We start from the raw sequence: 20,951 nt of genomic DNA, 5'->3' as shown, positions 1-20,951 counted from the left end.
GACGAGGAGACTGAAAGATCAAAACAGCAGCAGAGTAAACAAACGTGGAATAATTCGGAAGTGAGACGAGAGCGATGGCTCGCGGGAGGACCTCAGCCATGTGTAAAGTAGTGTAAACGAACAACGAACGACTAAATACAAAAGTTCGTCCACTGCTGATGCTTTCGCCCGAACTTTCTTTGACTCCAAAAAATAAATATACGCCGGATAAGACGAGGTTCGGAGCAGGGTTTGTATCTTTAAAAGTACGTACTTATTACATTTCTTACAGTCATAGTCGCAATAACTCAACTAAATAAGTGTTAAAATTGTAGTTTCCACAATGTACGAGCAGAAGCGCCCCAAACCTGGAGAAGACGAGGAAGCGATTCTCGCCCTCGAAAAAGACTTTATTTCGAGTGTCCAGTCTAGACAAGGCAAATTCAAACCTGCAGCTACAGCAGTTCGAAAAGATAAGAAGGGGACAAATGAGAGTATAAATATGACAGGTCCAGTAGAAACAACCTCATCCACATCAAAAAAACAAACCAGTGGTGATCAAAATGACGTTGAATGTGAGAGCGATGATGAGAAAATTGAGGGGACCGGGACAGAGGCCTCAGCAATAGAGGACGAGAATGAAGTTGTCATTCAAAACACGATAGTTGAAAGAACATTTGACGCTTCTAAACTCTTGGTGTTTTCCACTCCACAACAACAACCCCTAGGAAGTGTTAAAACGGTTGGAAAGTCATTGTTTTCCAAGGGAGCGGTTCTACCGAACTCTAAGATGTCGCGTAAAAGCATGTTTGCTCAAATGTTTGATGCACGATATTCTGAAAATAATCATGACACAAGTACACCTGGAGCCTCCTCTTCTTTAGTTGACAGTAGTACTACACAATTATCAACTGAAAGTGTCCCTTCTAGTGGTAAGGCAAAGCCACCTGTAATTGGTGATATGATTCATCCATACCTGGCTGGAATGACGCAAGCTGAAATAATGGTGGAACAACAAAAATTGGTTCAAACTCTGGATCCACGACTTGTGGAATTCGTCCGTTCACGACAAGCTAAAAAGCAAATAATAATTGATTCCAACGATAAGATAGGATATGCATTGCCTATGGAGAGACCAGCATCAAGGAACTCGGATAAAGTTGTGAACGATGTTCATTTTCCAACTATTTCCAATTATCACGACATGGACGAATCTGATTTGCCAATTGACCCAAAAAGTGTAATTTCATTTCCTGGGATGGGCCATCTAGAATATGAAAAATTAGAGTGGGCTGGGGTTGTGAAGGAAAACAGGAAAAAGTTTGACAAGTTGGGAGAAGGAAAAAATGCGAGATTTGATTTTCGAGGGATGCTGTTAACAGGAAAAGATTTGGAAGACACAAATACTTTCGAAAAGGGGTTACATCATCATGGGGAAGACATGGAAAAACCTGGATACACGCTGGAAGAACTGTTAACATTGTCTCGTTCAGTGAACAGCCAGCAGAAGGCACAAGCGTTATTAACCATTGGGAACATTTATGAAAATGCACACACAGGTAGGTTTGTAGAATTGTATACAAATTAATAAGCTTGTATAATTTTTGGTTTTGTAATACTGATCTGTGTTCTGACTAGGAATGTATGACTTCGTTTTGGAAAAGAGCTTGTTTGAACTTTGGGAGCACATGGACTTTGTGTATGCTCTTCGAAAAGGGTTGGACGAAGGGGATAAAACTTCAATTAATGAAGCAGTACACTGTTTATCGAATATTATGTACCCCTGGGAAGAGGAGGCAAGTTTCTTCTTAATTTCTTTTAATGCTTATATTGAGTGCGATGGTATGGCTCTCGTTGGCACATGTTATGGCGTGGGCACCACTAAAGTGATTTATTCTACTATAGTTCTGTTTGGACTTTGTGCACTCATGGGAGTATTCCAAGCCATATCCCTGGATTTCAACAAAATCTCGAAATCTTGCAGACTCCTTGGATCCTGGCGAAGATGAAGTTGATCTTAAGGATGAAGAAATGCTCAAGATTGACTTTTTGGAGTTTTTTATAAATAGATCAAACTTGTTGGATCGAATAGCGTACTTTTTGAAGGGAGAAGACTGTCTGAGTGAGAAAGGGATGGCTGGAATTTTTAAAATGTTGATACGAGTTGCACGTCACTCTCCAAATATCCTTGTTGATCACGAAGTTCTGAGTATTATAGTCAAGAACTACATTTCTCCAATTTTGATTTATAGTTCAGGTACATCATATTAAGTTAATGATTTGTTATTGTTGTATCAAAACTAGTTTGATCTTTTATTTGAAAATGACAGCTCCCACTTTGCAAGGCGTACCTGTATGGATGGCATTCAAAATTTTTAGAATTCTCATAGACTCGAGTTCAGCCAATGCTTACAAAATTTATGAGCACTACAACATTTTTCCATCTGTAATTTCCTATTTGGCATTTGATGATTGGTAATATATTAACCTTAACGTTTTTGTATGTAGAGTTGTACTCATATACCCTAAATACCCTAGGCATTTTGTGCAGTTATAGAAGATTGGTCTTGTGAGGCATTAATTTAAATGTCTTGTGCATTTTGGGCATTTTGAGTACAACTCTATTTGTGTCACACAAATTACCATTGATTATTATGTCTCTTCTTATAGGAAGTCTCTCGTGGTGAAATGTCCTCAATTCATTATAGTCGAGTCGTTTCGTATTTGGATTGCCTTTATTTCACATGGCATTGCAATTGAGGAATATAGGTAAGAATTGCATACCTTATAATATTTTTCAAGCCTTTGTGAAAACGCTAAAAATGAATTTATTATTTTTCCAGGAGTTTCTTCCCTGTACTGATGAAATTCTTTGTTTTGTATCAATCTATTGATCAATTATCGTCATTTGACCTAGTGCATAGTGGATACGTATTTACTTTACTTTTGGCAATTTTGAAAATGCGAGACGAAGCATTTGATGTCAGGGAACAGGACAAACATTCTCATTGGACGCTTGTGAAAGATTGTGTTGAATGGGTTGAAAAAACGGCCATTAAATTGATAACCATTATTTCTTCCCCTCATCTTGAAGCAACTTATGACCAAGTAAGGCTAATCTATATTTATCTATCTCCGATTAATTATTTCACCTACATGAAAAATTATGTTTCTTTCCAGACAACGCTATTTTGGTCTCTCTCTAAAGCATTATTGTTCTTGACTGAATCTACAATGTACTCAGATCAAAAGATTTCGGAAGCATTGATAAATGTTATGAAATTGTTTTTGAGTACAACAGTTTATGGACGTATCACGTCTCAACTAAGGTACTGTGAAAACTGACTGAACGAATCATGCTCCTTATGAAAGATTATAACATTTTTTATTTATTTATTTTTCAGGGAACATTCTGTTATTCTTTCTTCTCAGGACACATCATCCAGATATCCCAGTAATTTCGCATCGGTTAATGCACTATATTTTGGAGGAAATTGCAATCCCGTAATTGTGTTTGGGAACGCTTTGGCACTCCTCACCTCGATATATGGATTTATCAGATTCACTACCGATAGAATCCCATTATCAACTGTTATAAATGCAAACGTGGACGAGTACGTGAACGACCTGCTTAATTCAACACTGTCAAAATTACCACCTAGTTTTTTCGTCCGATATGAATTAACAATTATTCTGAGGCTTCTTGAGCTTTACCCTTTAAACTCACCTATACGATTTTGTCTAGCATATAGAGCCGCCTCTGAAGCACCAAAGTGTTGCTCAAAATTGTTTAACAACTTGTTTCAAATTGCATTGTGCTCAAGTTGTAACGAAAGTGAAATACCAATGTGCAATAAAATTTATGGTGGATACTTACTACTGGACGAATCTCCATCGATTCCTACAACGGAAACTTCCGACGATGATACAGCAGGCGTGCCCAAGAAGAAGGTCAAATTTTCTCGTGATACGAAAGCGAACGATGGACCAGTCACAACAAATTTTCTATTTGAAAAGTGGTCAGAACGTTCACTTGAGACGTATTGGATTTTGGAACCCATGCAAAGAATTCGTACAATAGTATCCAGCGCTCCAGGCTTCTTGTCAAAAAATCTTGAAGAAATTGAAATGCAATGCAAAATTTGTTTGCAACTAATTGATAAATGTCTTCAGAAATATTCAGATTTTGTTATCCGGACGAAAAAGGACTTTCTGGAAGTTTACTGTGCTGTGTGCCAAGTATTTCTCATGGGTAATACACAAGTTAACCCTGTATTTCTCCTCTTCTTACAACTTTACTAAGAGTAAAAAATGTTTAAATGCACGCTATTGTAATTGTGGTATAATTTTACATTCATTAGGTGACCCTAGAATTTACATAGGAAGAAATATAAGTGCAACATTAGCTCGAATCCTAAATTCACTGTTGACATGTTCTGTCGTAAGAAAATTCGAAACCAAAGGCATATTTTCAACGCACAGTCAAATCCATGGACTACCAAATATGTTTCTAGATTTGTGAGTTTCTCATTGAAAAAGTTTTGCATACTTGAATGAAATATGGAGATCTTAAAGAATGCTTTATTTATCAACAGTTATCCGGATTTGATTAGTGAATACTCGGAAAATTCATATTTTAATGAAGTATTTGCCAATTATTTAATGCTTCCGCTAAGGATTCCTGAAGATGCTCGATTAAGGTCAAATTTTTGGATAATGGAAACCATAAAGTTTTTGAAAATCAGAAATTCGACGGTACACATTTTACATTTTTTATACGTAAATGGGTAAAGTTGATCAGTTTGTTTCAAAAATTGCAGTCATTGATACCTCTTGAATATTTGACATCTGGAATAGAAAGCAATTCTACGTTACTACATATTTACTTGAAGCTATTACACTCTGGCCAAATTACAAAGGATCGTAACGAATTCTTGTTCAACGTCATTACAACAAATATTCAAAATGCACTCAATAGTGCCTCCGTCGGTAATTCGGATGGTCAAATGGACCAGCTTAAAGAAAATTTCCTTCAACTGAAGGTCTAATATTTTATTTTATTCGATTTAATTTAACACACATTTGTGGAACGTTACAATGGCACATTATTATGGAGATTTTTTGTATATATCTTTTTATCAAGCTTAAATTAAATCAGAATTTAAAAAAGCTTCTACTTCCGGATAAATCTCTGAAAACCTTGGTCGTTGTTCTGGTTCGTATTGCCAGCATCGTGTCATTAATTGATACATTACGTCTGGTGTATGTTCTGGTGCTGGCATCCTATATTGCGCTTCAATCATTTCCCTTGCTTTCGAATTGCTCATCCCAGCGTATGGGGTTTGTCCTCGGCTAAATACTTCCCACGCCAAAATACCATACGACCAAACATCACTAAGAGCTGTATACTTCCCATAGTTTAGAGCTTCAGGCGATGTCCATTTTATAGGAATTTGTTTGAGCCCATCACTGACTACATATTCATGTTCTTCCCTTGACATTCCAAAATCTGATATCTTGACTGCCCCAAGATTGTCAAGTAGACAATTTCTGGCAGCCAGATCACGGTGTATGCAGCCCTTCTCTTCCAGATATCGCATTCCTCCACACGCATCTACATTTGAATTAGCAGTAAAGTAAACCTTGCCATTATTTCTAAACTTATAATACAACGGAAGGTCATCGCATCCCATTAAAATGTATTAACATAAACTCACCCAAACACATTTTTGTTAGCTGTCGAGTAGTCAAAACAGCTCCCTTTCCTTTCAAATGGGTGAGTAGTGAACCTCCTGAGTGAGTAGTAGTATGAAATTTAGAGAATGAATTTTATTGACATTGAACTCGTTTATGTATAATTTGTAAATATTTTTTAGCATATTTTGAATATGTACCAGGTACAAGTTCCATCACAATCATTATTGGTTGTTTCTGAACACAAATCCCGACAAAGGAGACCTAAAACACAGCGAGTGAGACTGAATGTGGAGGGCGAGGGGCAATAATGGTATTTGCTGACAAATTATTACGAACAATGTTTTGATGGCTGTACTGTTTTAGGATTCGACCTTCTTGCAGAAACTTCTTCTTTTGTTCGTCCGGGAGGTTAACTTTACATGTTTTTACAGCCACCAGAGTCCCATTTAATGAAGCCTTGAACACGTCCCCAAAGTTGCCCTACAGGTCAGGTTCTATTATTAAAATAACGCGACAATTTTTGGGATATGACAAGTTTTTTGTTACCCTTCCGATTTTTTCAATCAGTTCAACATCGTCATTATTTAACTCCCAATTTTCTCTCTTTACTGGTTTTTTTATCACCTAGAAGGGAAAAAAATCATTAATTACTAATAATTTTAAATTATTGTATTTAGTCTATTTTAATTCATAAGAAAAAACAAATTATCTCACAGTTCCAGATCTATTGGTCACGGGCATTTTCACTCCTATGTAGTGGTCAATTAACTCTTTTACTGTTGGGAACAGTGGACCTTCAAATCTAAATTGCCCCTAAAATGCCATGAATATACTTTAAAATGATGACATCACTTTTGTGACTGTTTTTTTTAAATGGTTGCATGTATTGTAAAATGTTGCATCTAGTTTTCGGATAAAAGTTTTATCATAAAACTTAAAATCAAAAGTAGGGCTTACGTCAGCGGTCGTTTGTACGATAAAATGTTTAGGCCCACTCCAAAATACAGATAAAACAATTTGCCTCTCCTCATTCTTCATTGTTTCTCTGACCAAGAAATCCCCATCTCTAATGAAGGAGCAGCACAGTAATAAATAATTGGCTTAATTCATATGTAGGTAAGTCTAATGCGTATATATACTTTTTAAGCAGGCGAACGACATCTTCTCTGGGCAACACCCCATGAAACCAATCTTCCTCTAAAAGTGAAGCCATGTTCTTATCCAGTGTGGTAATGGACACAGCATCAGTCTGATCCGATTTGAGATTAATAACGGAAGCTTCCTCGTCAAATGAAACTGATTTTTTTCCTCGAACATTTCTTAGCAAAGTGGCAATCCTACTGGTTGCTGATTTTTTGAGAGATTGTTCACTAATTAAAGATATTGTCTCATCTAATTGGGAAATGTTGTCTGCAGCTCGGCCTTTAAATTGAACATCAATGAAATTCAAGAGGCTTCGGTGTCTTTCCGTTTCACATCTCGCCTGACAAAGTTCTGCACCTTTCAGATCTGTTTGCCTGCAAGTTTATTATCTGTTCAATTATATAACTCATGAGTCATTAATATTGCACGTTATTATTTATATTATTCTTATTATGTGAATACGACGACAAGCATGGCCAATCATCTCAAATATCATGCAAGTTCTCAAATATCATTCACATTTGATTACAATTTTCATTATAACTTTGTCTCACATGGAAGGTTTCAGTTTTGCGAGTTCATCCTCCTTCTCTTTCAAGTGTGCCTCACTAGCTTTTAAACGCTTGTCGACGTCGTTTAAGCGAGTTTTAAGATGCTCTACCGTACTCGAGTCTACGATAATTGTTGGCTGGGATGTTGGGACGCTGTCAAAATTCACTGGATCAAACTTGTAATCTTTTGGCTGCAAGGGTTTTGACCTGTCATGAGGGAACAACAATAAATTCGCATAATTACATGACGTGCGCTTGCTTATTGTACACTCCTTAAATTGAAACAGGATCATTAAATTGTCATCATTTACATTTTTATCAAATCATAACCCAACCAAGTTTTTGCAATAATAATTATAATAATAATAGCAGTACTTGTGCTTGGAAATTAGTTCGAGGTACTCTTTGGAAAATTCAAAGTCCTTCAGTGTTCCTTGGGACGAGGATTGTTGCGACGAAAGACCATTGTTCCAGATGTGATCCAAAATATCACGCCACTTTCCAACCTGCTTCTCACACCTGAACAAGAAAAGAAACACACTACTTGCTATTTTGATGAACCAAGTGCTAAAATTCTTAAAATTGTCAACCCACCAAGTTTGCTCAATTTGGAGTAGACCTGGAAGTAGCATTGTCCTATAATCTCGGTCATACTCGATAGCTTCGTGAATGGCCAAAATGTACTCTGCGTGTGAAATGTTTAAGCGTTTCCTTCAAGGGAGATATATAAGACAGAAAAATTGAAAAAAACGAAAAATTTAGTGAGTCATAATCTGAGTACAACCTGGCTCGATAAAATTTTTCCCTGGTGTCATCAGACCGTCTTCCTCCTCTGCCTAGTAGAGAAAATTTTGCGATATGTTATGAAATTATGAACATTATAAATACGCTAATGGAGAAACACTTATTTAGACATGCATATCATTCATTTATCTTCACTGACAAGGATGACATAACGAAATGACAACGTTACAAGTTTAGTTGTTTATGAAACTTGTAAGTAAACCTGCCAGAGGTGCAGCCAACTATTTCACAACGTAACATAGATGCAACGCAATTTTTTTTTAAGAAACGTTGTCCGTCACCCGTTTATATTACTGTCAATCTCGTTGCCGTCACCAGATGAAATATTTTAATACGAAGTTTCTAATACTTAAAATTACGGATTGATTTAATGGGTCGTATGTATGCATATGTGTTCAAGTATGTCCATTTTTATAACAAAGTATACTTTACCACAAAAGTATATATGTACTTTCTATCATTTCTTTATTCACCTCCGATTAGTTGAAACGGGAATATGGAAATATTAACCACTTTTTGGTCAAATTATTTTTTAAATATAAATATAAAATAAGAATATAGTACGTATAAAAAATAAATGCAAGTATTGTACACAATGTATTAAATTTTGCATATATGTACATACATACATGGCCATGAATAACATTTGTGTATATCTATAAAATAATAGATACATGTCCCACAGTCACTGCTTGCAGCTAGGTGAGCAATTCATAAATGGTGAATCCAGTGTCTAATTTACCTTCACTTTCTTCCATAACCTTCAAAATCTTCAATATGCTAAAATTATGCACAACAAAACAGGTTCCTGTCATGAAAACTGAATGAATGAATCATGGCGTGTGCTTGTTTTGTACAATACCATAAAATGGCTAAATAAATTGGCCCAACAAACCATCTATTTGGCGAAGATGCAAGTATATGTATGTACACACGTACAACAAAAGTTGAAGATAATAATTTCAACATTAAAGTGAACCTAATATTTCAGAAACTAAAAGGTACTACGAGTACTTGGTTTTAAATGCACAGGTTTTACTTTTTAGTGATGCTAAAATGTATGCCGTGAAGATGACTTACACCCCTTATTTAAAAGACTTGTAGATTGAAAATAAAAATAACAAATCAACTCACCTTTCGAACAGTGCTCCTCATATTTGGTTCGAGCAGTTTCATAGGATTGAAAATTTTTTAAATATTCACTCCGGTGTTTTGAGACCGATTCCGTAAACTAAAATTTAGGTTTTTGAGTTAGAAACAAGTATGAGATATTGCTAAAAATATGTTTATTTCGATCACAATCATATTTTCAAAAGCGTAGAATAATCTTACAGATATAGGATTATTCTTCAATTTCACTCTAACCCAGATTTTAAAATTTGTGTACACACATGCCCGTGTTTATTTTTTTATCGGAAATATAATGGCATGTCAATTCTGCGAATGAATTATGATTTAAATATAGGTATACAGCCAAGAAAGAGCATACTTATATTTACTGCTCGTTAAGAACTACATAAATGTATTTACACATATATGTCCCTACCCTAACCGAATACTGCAAAGGCTTGAGGCTTAAGATAAACAAATGTAAATAGTTAACCTCTTTCATCCTACATAAAGCTAAAAATACCATAAATTAGTACCAAAGAATTTCTACCTGCTCTAGTTTCCCTTTGATTTTATTGAAATCATCTTGGGACAATTTGAGTAATGCTTTCTTGTCCTGAATAAGCTCATTTAATTGGATCAGTGTAGTTGATTGCAAGAATTCTGCATTTTCTTTCACTGTGGTCGCAGCGGATTGAGCCTCTTCTAAAATGTGGAGACACACCTTGTTAACCACACTATCTGCACTGGTGTAAAAATTTGAGGTGCTGCCATTGCTGGTTGGATTCCCATCAGTCAAGTTTTTCATTGCCGTTGAAGAAGCATTTCCAAGAAGTTGCGAATAATCTCTCGCAGAACGGATTTGGGTTTGCAAGAATTTCTTAAAAAACAATGTAAAGTCTCTCATCAGGGTCATAATCACTTTTATATATTGCACAGGGACTTTGTGGTAACCTTACCTTGAGATTCTCCAAAACACGAAGTTCACTTTCCAATCGCGCAATGATTGCTTTCTGTCCAGCCTCCGACTGGAGATTTAAAGCGAAACTTACGTTGGAACTCATCTCGGAGATTTCGTGAATTTCAGCCAGCTCTTTGACGCATGATAATTTTATAAAACTAACAAAATTACACAAATTCACAAAAACATATAGCATTCAATTTTTAACCACTTATATAGGAGCACAAATACACCGTTGTTCGTCACCGTTTATTCTCTGTCGACCAAAGATTAATGAGAGCATAATAAGGCAGGATTTGTCTCATTGTAACAATATTTAACTTTCTGATAGAATAATGGACAATCACTTCACAGAGAACCAGAAATGAGACCTACTTTCATAATTCAGTCGCTTAAACAAACGGACCAAATCAATAGTAATTAACAATAAGTACTACGTTGTGTACAGCACTAATTTGTGTAGCGATTCAGATATCTTGAGTGTGAACAAGCAGTGCTTCTAGAGTCACTGGATAATCTCAGTTCACACACTCAAATAGTCAGTGACCACATAAATCATGCACGTTTGGTTGGACTAGTTGAGCTATAGTACAAATCTCAAGCTCTGTTTCGCCAACATATGACTATTATTGGCATTGACTTGCCTTTAACTGTGAGGCGTTAATGCATTAAAGCATATAGCTTATGTAATATCCATGACACAGCAGCAGATTTGGCACATTGGCAGAAATTGGCAGACAGACAGAACGGAAACAGTTCTTGAAAAATTCTGCACTGTTCACCAACCAAACACACGTTCACAGATTCGCTTGTTCCGGAAGCTATTGGTTTCATGCAACAAACTGTTGAGCCAACCTAACCCGGTTCAACTGCATACAGTTTTTTTAAGAACTTGAACTCTGAACATGAGAAGATAATTTTATCCATACATTTGTAAATTGTCACTTTGCACTAGAGCCCAATAACAAAAATTATTTTTAAGAATGAAACATAAGCTAGAGTAGCACGATGAGTACAAAATAATGCTGATTACATGAAACGAATAATAAATGACTCAATCAAAGCAGCCAAGATGAACACTGAACTGATACTGAACAAGCAAAGCACAACTTTTAGCTTGTGCCACCATCAAAGATTGTACATAATAATTATGCGGCTAATGTTCTGTCTTGTTGATCTCATCTGCATTGTGTATTTGGTCATGGAAGGTTCATGCCAATAAGATGCACACGCAGGAGGTCGTCCGTGCTCATCCCTGCACATGAACAAAAAGAAAGACAGATAATGGCACACGACGAGATTTGTATGTTCATCAGGTTGAGACTAACAAGAAACTGAATGTATGTATACATCGCATTACGTACTTAATAATACATACGGGATGAGGAATAGGCTGTGAACAGTTCGAGCCTTTGCTCAACTCGAACCATTTGCCCAGATTTCGGATTATTAGAAATGCGGGTATGCTTTCGAATGCATGAATTGCATAAGAGTAACACAGCTTCAGCATTATTATAACCATTTTATGTAACTTTTGGGCATAATGAATGTGCATAGTTCATAATATTGAATCATCTTCTTTGTCATTTTTATTCTAATTATCTTGTTCATTCTCAAATATGATCGAAATACATGTGAGATTCCGTTTTAATAACAGAGTTCAACTCATATGGGAAATTGATATAGAAATTAGATCACTTTGGAATGGACGTTGCCCTCTCTCAAGAGGAGGGTTATGTGGGATTAACAAAAGAACAATGTGGAGGTGCCACGATTGACGATTACGATGATCTTATGATAATTGCACATGCATTTCTGCGCTATGAAGAAGGCACGCAATTCTAAGCTGAAAAGAGTTCAACTTTGTCCTTCGACTAATCACAATTGCAATTTTATAGGTGCACTTTAACTTAAAGTAACGTCAGCAGGTTTTATTTTACTAGTGTTTTTGTAATTAAATAACTGGTATTGTTTAATAAACGGAAATTATTAATTTAATAACGTGCACCATGTACATTGAAGTATTTGTATTGTCAAAAATTCTAGCTTCGTATAGATGCTATTTTTTCTGTGACGCAACGTCATGCGTAGTATCCAGTTTCTGACCAATTTATACAGCATTCCATGATAGACCCTGATTTAAATGACTAATGTTCAATGTTTTTGAAAAATGCTTGCATGTACAATCATTGATGATGGATGGTTGTGATATCCTATCACACTTCAATTATATGTATAACACAGTATGTAGGATTAGAAATTGCATTTTGTTTATACTTACTACTTAACCAGTAGGATTGCGCAGAAAATTACCAGGATACTCTAAATGCAGAAAATATGCATTGATCAGGATTAAATTTTGACTATTATATATACAGTCAAGTGCTAAATGAAAAATGCATGCACATAATAAATCCTAGATTGTATCCATCGTATGTGGTACTGTGTCTGTCATACGCATCTTATAACAATACTGAGTTTTAATATGCAAAAAGGGGGATTTGGATTTCTATCATGATTCATAACTGCAGTTACAGTACCACAATATGCACAAGTGTACATAATTTAAAATATGCAAAACAAAAACTACGGTGACTCATACTTCATTTTTTACATCATCTACCTTTTCAACATGCTTTTGCAATATGAGAGTAAAACAGTTGCACAGTTGAACATGTCAAAAACTCAAAATATTTATTGAAAATCATATTATTCCTTAAAATAGTTTAACTATTTTAACTCTGCTTCAAAATTGTTTGTAATCCATCTGCATACTGAAAATTACCATTCATTTCATACTCACAAATATCGAGCGCAACTTCACAACTTTCTTTCACCACCCGTTTCTCATCAGCTAAGAATTCCTTGAGGATCGCCTCGCATTCTTTTGTTCCGATTGCACCTAATGCCTCCGCACACTCATGACGAACCTGGAAGAACATAGGAAGGAATGAATACTTTTTCGAATGTGTATCATCGTCGTGAAAAAATCGCCTAACTGATACGATAAAAAATATTGAAATGTACCATCTCATTTTCTCCCAAATCTTTTAAATTCTCTGTCAATACTTCGATTGACTGTGAATTCTGTAACTGTCCCAGAACAAATGCGATTTCATGTCTAAACAAGGCGCTGCTTGCTTTGAGTCCTGCAATTATTTATAATACACCTTTAGTGAACTGTACTTTTAAATCCGTCCTAGTATTGTTTAGTGTAATTAATTTACAGTTGTCATAATATGTTCCCAATTTCAAACGTATACCTTTCCCAATTGCTTCAATACTTTCCGGTGTGGCCAAGTCCCTTAAAGTGAACATTGCTTGATATCTTTGATACAATGATAATTTTTCATTCATCAACATCGTTGTAAGTAGTTCAACGTCACTGCATCCTTTCAAGGGAAATGCAGGATCCACGCTAAAGTACGGGCTCGACTGTTTCAAGTTTGCATACTCTTGTACGTGACAAATCCTAGCAAGAGCCAACTCCACAGTTTCTGCAACCTCGGTGACCTTGTCTTGAGAGTATTTTTTTAATATTTGTAAGCAGTCTTCGCCTCCAATGGCACCAAGAGCTTCGGCTATATAATTAATTAAAATACAAAGTTAAATGAATCACTCGATGAATGATGACGAGCTATGAATATATCTGTAGATGTTTGTAAATTTAGCTTTTTTATGTCTAATCTGAATACCTGCCTCATGCCTGACCATTGGGTGTTCCTCCAAATTGTTGAGCACACTGGCCAAAATTGGAATGGCTTCATGGGATTGCATCTGCCCCAAGCAATATGCCAATTCGTGCTTCAGGAGGGCGGATGGGTCAGAGAAACAGTCGCCAATTTGTTGGATGGCAAGTAAATTGTTGATATTGCGAAGGGTGAACAACGCTCGGAAACGAGCTTTTAACGGATTGGTCTCATTCCTCAAGAATTCACCCAACTTCTTCACCTCGTCTTCGGACACTGCCACATTTTCTTTCGGAGATGGAGCGCTCATTATTTACAAAAATTAAAAGCTGTTAAACCCTCGAAAGGTACTCTATTAAGCCGGAATTTAGCTACGAGAATTATGACTGGAAACTCAGATCAAAATTACCACTTGGTTCTCAAGTAATTAGCAGCAAAGTAAATTACTGTAGGAAATTTAATTTTTGACAGAATATGAATGTAAAAAGTAATATGAAATTATGAGCACGTTGATCTTCACCGAAGATTTTCGCTCGCAGTGAGTTGGGGAGACCTGCAATGTTTGTCTTGTTTTACAATCTCATCTTACCTCCTGCAGCCAATAAACATGAATTATGTAGCGATTAATTTACTGAAACGTTACATGCTTTATTAAAGATTTTCATTTTCTTCAGTCTGTGATGAATTGTAGTCGTAATCAGCTTCAGCTGATTCATTAATGTTGGCAACGCTCATGTAAAAGTCATCAAAGGTGAGAGATTCTTGTATAATGGCTTGAAAACCGAATATGACGTAGTCAGAAAGCAGGGAAAGTTGTTTCATAACTTGATGGTACAAAACATGCTCCGCTTTGCACCCCTTACAGTACAAGTCCACAATAAATTCCTGCTTATGAAAATTTTGAATGTACTCTGTGATGGTCACCACCAAGGCTTTTGTGATCTTTACAGCGTGAGACTGAAATTCTTGTTTTAGAAGGTGCATAATTTTTTCAATCATGACTGTAAGTGTTCTTAGCGTGAGGGGGATACGTTTTCTATCTGGTGAAATATTGTCTTGAATTCCTTTGTCCAAGTTTTCCTTTTGTTCGGAAAAGGCTTCAGAAAACTTTGAAAGAAAAATTGCAGAGATCAAGTTTTGCCAGTCCAGTTTGTTTAGTATCTTTGCTTCACTAGACGTCAAAAAGAGAAAAATATTAGTTAATGAACCTTGTGTTTGTCCTCTTAGAATGTACTATATATAAATCAGGTAAATATATGTATTTGTACTTGCATCAACTCTGATGTTGTGTTCAGTTCAATAATTTGATGGTGAATGTTATCACGCATGAAAACAAGGTCAGAGTCAAATAGCTTTAACGTATTTTTTCTAAGTTTACGATGACACTGAGCCCTTAGAGCATAGAGAAAATAGTCAACAATATTTTCTTCTGTTGTTCCATTAAAATTTGCTAGTTTCTTTTCTTCATATTCGCAATTCATTATTCCTGTGAACGGAAGTTTCGAAGATTCGAATTCCGGATGACCAGTTTCCTTGTTATTTCTTATTTTGTATCGGTCTTTAAAAAACTCGAACGCTTTCTGGGGTACTTTTTTCATAATTGCACGTGCTGTCTCTTTGCTAAAATAAACCTTTTGCAACTCTGCGTAAAATGGACCAAGGGACGAAGGGACGCTGTAGTTTTGATGGACATCATGCTCATTTTCATTAAGCGTTGCACGCTTCGCTAATTTTAGTTCAACATCGTCCAAATTGTTATTAGCCTCAGCAACATCTGCTGTCTTGAGATTCTTTGGTTCATTTCCATGTTTCTTTATTGGTCCACCATCTGAAGATCCCAAGCTTTCACTGTCATCAATTCCTGTGGAAGTTTTGTTCAGACATTTTCTATTTTGAAGAACTGTCCCCTGTCGTGAGAACATAAAAATATGTGTAGTAATGTAATGACACGGAAAAGGTGAATTGTTAAGTACTTTCAATAAATACATGTGATTGCAATTGGCGATTTGCGTAGAATTCGTTTAAATGAAAGACAATGCACGTATTTCAATTATTTCGATTATCATCCGATTCAATTATAAAATGCTGTTATATTCCAGAATATTAAAGTGAATCAAAAAACACTTAAACTCTAGTGAAATGCATGGTTCAACAGATTTCGGATTTAGGAATAAACCATAAATAACTGACCATTGGACAAAAGCAACGGTTTTCTTTTAAGATAGCTCCACTGCCTCTTGGACAAATAAATTTATTGTGTACTTGATCTGACGGATTTTGATCATGACTTTGGCTATGAGATTTAGTCATACTTCGCCCTCCTTGTTTTGGTTTTATTGCATCTGTACCTTCGTCGCTTTCTGACGATGACGAGCCCAGTTCCAGCAATTGTGTTTTATTTTCTTTGACAGCATTATGTTCAAACTTTCCATGATGAGACTCGTGTTCATTGCTATTTTTTGCTTCAGTTTCTTCAATTGTATTTGAATTTTCTATTGAACTCTTCTGTGTTGCTGGCGATGACGGTTCCTCGCTTGACTCAAACGACGCTTCGTTGATCCCTGGAACAGATTTTGGTTGGGGGCTCGTGTACTCTTCTTCCTTGCTGTCTCTTTGTCTTTGGTCTCCTGTGGTATCTGGGTTAGACAGCTCTGAACTGCTGTGATTATCGTCTTCTTCGTTTGAAATGCTCGTGGTCTCATCGTAATTGTTCAGACTTTCTCCAGAGTAGTCGTTCTCGTTACGCTGTTCATGGTCTAATTGTGATTTTTCGTATTTTTTGCACCACTGAGGTATAAACACAGTCACCAAGCATGCCACGTCTTTAATCCTATTTTTCAAATGTGCCAAGAACCCCAAAATCCGCCCACGACTGGAATTTGTACTTTCATCTGCATCACCAGTATCGTCATTACCTAATTTGCTTTGGAAATACTCTGTTGGTGTGACTGCTGTGAAAAAATTTTTATACGTCAGTTGGTTCCGAACTTGATAGAAATCCCACTCCACCGATTTTTCTCCGTTAATTGTTCTGTAACATAATGAATTTAAGCGTATCTAATATTTGAATATTTTTGGTAATGGACATTTGTCGCATGTGCATAAAACATATTTATGAATTTATTGTTCAAAATAAGGGTTTAGCTCATCTGCTCAACGAGTACATTTAGCGACTACTTTATTTAAGATCAAGTCATGTCGTATATAAGCAAGTACAATTAATGCATTCATAATGCATGCATAACCTAGCAGGTTAATAAACTGATGCAAATCCACCCATAATAGTTGGTGGTCTAATATTTGATGCTATGCACATAATTGACATACATCATTGGCAGATCATATCATGATTATTTTTAACACTCCCTTTAAACATATATGATCTAATTAAATATTATTCTCCGGGTCGTTCCATCACCAAGCTCCATAGTAGGGTAGGCTGCTCCTTGAACTGCTGCTGCTCCTCAACATATTCATTGCTGCTGAGAACGAGCACCAAAATAATAAAACTCCACAAAAGGTTTTCCCTTTTTAGTTCACATTTTTGGACAAAACTTTTCAGTTTTATCAGTTTGAATAGGCCAATCCCATAAATAATGCTCACAGATTTTCTCCTTTTTAAATATTGGGAAATTCCTTCTGATGCATTCGAATGCATGCACAGAAGTAAAACAATGAGTGCAAACTCATAAGTAGCACGCTCGCTCCCTTTAAACTGCATACAGGTCTGCATTAAAATGAGCCGAGGTTGATACTCGCTTATGTTATGCTTTTTCAGCACATAGTTGGACTGACGGAAGTGTGTCCTTTTTTCTCTTTTTTCTCTTCGAAAAATGACTTCCCTTCCATGAAATGTGATCAGGGCTAGAATTCTTATGCTGCAAAACAACTTTAACTTCTCAAATTCTTCTGACCATGGTGCATTAAACTTGTAATAATTCTTTGGAATTAAAACACGTGCACTCGTCTTCTTTTTCTTATTTTTTCCTGGGTTTCTGTGATTTGATTTTTTAGTATCATCTCGTCGTGTGACAGGTATAACTGTTTGTTCAGGTGGGGCTTCCTCAGTACTTTTCGTACGATGAGGTCTGTGCAGAATATCAGTGTTTATTGCATATTTCAAAGCTCGATGACTCGTATGCAATTCATTCAGCCAAAACATATTTTCTTTCTCCGGGGCAAATGAGATTAACCTTTGACTCTGATAATCTTTTCCATTCTTATATCTCGGTATTTTAACATTGTTTTCTGTAATGTTGGTGGCAATAATTTCATCTTTCACATTCATTACTGGTTTACAGAATGAGGGCGTTTCATTAGTCACAACAAAACAATTCAAATCCTCAATTTCTGAGATTTTTGTTAATTCTCCGGTTCCGAATATCACAGTTTTTTCAACTACGATCTCAGAATTGAATTTCATGCATTCATCAACCTTGAACTTGGTACTTTTCATTGCTTCTGGTCCATATACATCTTTCGTATCTGCAGTTTTGTTTAAAAACTCAGAGTTATGGTGAGCCATCATGCAAATCATTTCCCTGTTGATTATCGGCTTAAATTTCATAACTTGAAGCCCATCTCTTCTTTCAGCTTCAATGTCTCGCTTACCATTTCGGTAATAAACGATTGTATCATTTCCTTTCTTTTTGACTTCAAATCCTTTGTCAAGTAAAACATTTTCAGAGAGCAGGTTGGCACCTCCAGGCACATATTTAACATTGTGAATTTCAATTTCTTTCCACTTCTTGTTAACGAGTGCATTCACTCTCACCTTTCCCGTGCCTTTTACAGACATATAGGAATTATCTGCCAGACTGACAGATATTGGTTGCGAATATTTTTCATACTCATAAAACCAATCTAGTCGACCACAGTAATGTCGATCAGCACCAGAGTCATTAATCCAAACATTTTGGGTAGATCCAATTGCACAATTACTGAACGGTTTCTTGACACTAAAAGCTCTCTCACTTTCATCTTCAAAATACGACTGATTAGCTTTGCTTTTATCTGACTCTTCGTCTTCAAGCTCCAAAGTTTTTAGTCGTGATAAAAGTAGACCAGTACTTTGTTTACTTATGTCCACCGATCTCCAGGCTTCCCTGAATTGTCTATATTTATCTCCCGCTAAGCTTGAGATTACTCTGGCCACTTCAGCTACGTCATCAATTACTATTCCTAAGCTTCTGAGCTGTGAAGCAATATTCTGTATCTGAATCATGGTTTTAACTGGCGATTTTTCATCAGCCATAATCAAGTAAAACTTTTGCCACAAGGCTTGTCTATTTTCTCCGCTTGTGCTTTGATATATGGAACTCAATTTATCCCACATTTCTGGTGCAGTTTTGCAACCAAATACCCCTTCTACTTGTTCATCTGTCATAGTAAATAACATGACCGTTAAGGCTTCGTTGTTGCCTTCGTCCCAATTTTCTTGGTCAGGTCCTGATGCGGCTGGGCGTATTTGTGTCCCGTCAACAATTTCCATTAATTGATGAGTTTTAAAGAAACACACTAACCTTATCCTCCAAACCGTGTAATTTTCTCCGTTTAACTTGGAGATGGATGAAGTATCAAATCTCCTCATGGAAATTTTTGTAGTCGAAGTCATTTTCTGACTTACTATTAGAACAACTTAACAATGTTGAATTAGTCACAAGTCTTTTTCAGATCTTGGTCTCAGTTTCACTTTTTTATATAGTAGAACTTTTCACATTTTAATCTTTTCAGATTAAGTTGAGCAGTAACTAGAGCCGTGCTGATAACGTGTTCAAAATAAGGGTTTAGCTCATCTGCTCAACGAGTACATTTAGCGACTACTTTATTTAAGATCAAGTCATGTCGTATATAAGCAAGTACAATTAATGCATTCATAATGCATGCATAACCTAGCAGGTTAATAAACTGATGCAAATCCACCCATAATAGTTGGTGGTCTAATATTTGATGCTATGCACATAATTGACATACATCATTGGCAGATCATATCATGATTATTTTTAACATTTATGTACACACCTGATGTAGGCTTTATGTGCTGTATACTTTTGCTTGTACTTTGGCGATTGAATGAGAATGATGTTCGTGTTTGTCTCGCTGAAGTGAAGCCCGTCATGACTTTTGTCAATGATTAGCAATTGATTATCCAAGAAGGATTGTAAGGCATTTATCTTAAAATTTTTACTTGGCCATTGTTCGGATAATAGCACATTTTCCTCTTGTTTAGCTATTCGCTGTTGTTGCTTTTCGAATACTTCGTATCCTTCGTGGATCAAATCACTATGTGTCGAAAATAACTTGGCAGCTTTTAAAATGAGCTCAATGTGTTGATCACCAGGGTCCATTAATTGGCCTTTAATGGACGAAACGATACTGGAAAAGACGACAACTGAGAAAAGCTTTCCGTTTGACATGGCCTCCGTTTTTTGTGTATTACAAATGTATTTTGGCGAAAGATAACAATTTAAAGTATTGGATACCAATATGAGAGTTTTGAATATTGAATGTGTTATTGTGTGGAATTAGCATAAACAGGAAGTATGTGTATGCTATGTGGTCGCAATTATTCAAATATGCATGCGTGTATGCATTTATTATCACATGACAATTCTAAAACTTTTGTAAATGGAAATTTTTGGTTGATCCATTCATTTTTGTTGAGTGCTTATGAGGAGTGCTTCCGTACTTGTGAGTTACCGATTTCGATGCTCTTTGGACACGTAGTAGTCTCCCATGAGTGTACTGAAACCCTAAAGTGTTTTAACTCCATGGCCACATTTGCGCACGCCACACCCACTCAAAGGTGCCCAAAAAACGGTGAAAGTAGTGCTTTCACTCATTCAAATTCACGCCAAAAATCCAATCTTACTCGGATTTTGAAATCCCGTGTTCCTTTATACTCCCAGATAGTTGTTTTCTTATATCCAAAAAATCAAACTCAACTTTTTTGACGATTATTTCACAGGCATAATTTGCGTTGTTTATTACTACAACGATACTCATTGAGAATTTTAA

General features: G+C 36.1%; 4 protein-coding genes across 6 annotated transcripts; 1 reads left to right on the top strand and 3 right to left on the bottom strand.

Moving 5' to 3' along the window:
- The first annotated feature begins 100 nt into the window (after window positions 1-100).
- LOC110843496 (RNA polymerase II-associated protein 1) lies at window positions 101-5,155 on the top strand. Its single transcript, XM_022089466.2, has 12 exons — window positions 101-245; window positions 315-1,538; window positions 1,618-1,775; window positions 1,885-2,236; window positions 2,310-2,454; window positions 2,650-2,748; window positions 2,823-3,087; window positions 3,160-3,308; window positions 3,384-4,231; window positions 4,341-4,497; window positions 4,575-4,734; window positions 4,800-5,155. Exons 2-12 carry the CDS (start codon window positions 323-325, stop codon window positions 5,025-5,027), a joined length of 3,777 nt encoding a protein of 1,258 aa, XP_021945158.2. The 5' UTR covers window positions 101-245; window positions 315-322; the 3' UTR covers window positions 5,028-5,155.
- LOC110853879 (tyrosine-protein kinase Fer) lies at window positions 5,017-11,336 on the bottom strand. Its single transcript, XM_022102233.2, has 15 exons — window positions 10,244-11,336; window positions 9,835-10,164; window positions 9,309-9,405; window positions 8,155-8,206; window positions 7,965-8,081; window positions 7,746-7,889; window positions 7,374-7,577; window positions 6,816-7,193; window positions 6,634-6,742; window positions 6,391-6,489; window positions 6,223-6,300; window positions 6,013-6,156; window positions 5,874-5,937; window positions 5,697-5,771; window positions 5,017-5,593 (listed from the first exon to the last, which is right to left on the bottom strand). The coding sequence occupies exons 1-15, from the start codon at window positions 10,439-10,441 to the stop codon at window positions 5,124-5,126; spliced, it is 2,559 nt and encodes an 852-aa protein (XP_021957925.1). The 5' UTR covers window positions 10,442-11,336; the 3' UTR covers window positions 5,017-5,123.
- Window positions 11,337-12,916: 1,580 nt separating this feature from the next.
- Window positions 12,917-14,415, bottom strand: LOC110859186 (deoxyhypusine hydroxylase). Its single transcript, XM_022108066.2, has 4 exons — window positions 13,941-14,415; window positions 13,509-13,826; window positions 13,273-13,394; window positions 12,917-13,175 (listed from the first exon to the last, which is right to left on the bottom strand). The coding sequence occupies exons 1-4, from the start codon at window positions 14,242-14,244 to the stop codon at window positions 12,981-12,983; spliced, it is 939 nt and encodes a 312-aa protein (XP_021963758.1). The 5' UTR covers window positions 14,245-14,415; the 3' UTR covers window positions 12,917-12,980.
- Window positions 14,365-19,935, bottom strand: LOC118439260. Of its 3 annotated transcripts, XM_035860416.1 has the most exons (5): window positions 19,457-19,935; window positions 16,125-16,965; window positions 15,207-15,841; window positions 14,578-15,105; window positions 14,365-14,487 (listed from the first exon to the last, which is right to left on the bottom strand). In XM_035860416.1, exons 1-4 carry the CDS (start codon window positions 19,546-19,548, stop codon window positions 14,586-14,588), a joined length of 2,088 nt encoding a protein of 695 aa, XP_035716309.1. In that variant the 5' UTR covers window positions 19,549-19,935; the 3' UTR covers window positions 14,365-14,487; window positions 14,578-14,585. The 3 variants fall into 3 exon arrangements, with proteins under 3 accessions (XP_035716309.1, XP_035716305.1, XP_035716314.1); XM_035860412.1 differs by lacking the exon at window positions 14,365-14,487 and having other exon boundaries at window positions 14,553-15,105; XM_035860421.1 differs by lacking the exon at window positions 14,365-14,487 and having other exon boundaries at window positions 14,990-15,105; window positions 15,203-15,841.
- Window positions 19,936-20,951: the final 1,016 nt, after the last annotated feature.

This window comes from Folsomia candida, unplaced genomic scaffold (assembly GCF_002217175.1).
Source record: "Folsomia candida strain VU population unplaced genomic scaffold, ASM221717v1 Fcan01_Sc001, whole genome shotgun sequence".
Lineage (NCBI taxonomy): Eukaryota > Metazoa > Arthropoda > Collembola > Entomobryomorpha > Isotomidae > Folsomia > Folsomia candida.
This window is presented reverse-complemented; position numbering and strand designations above follow the sequence as displayed.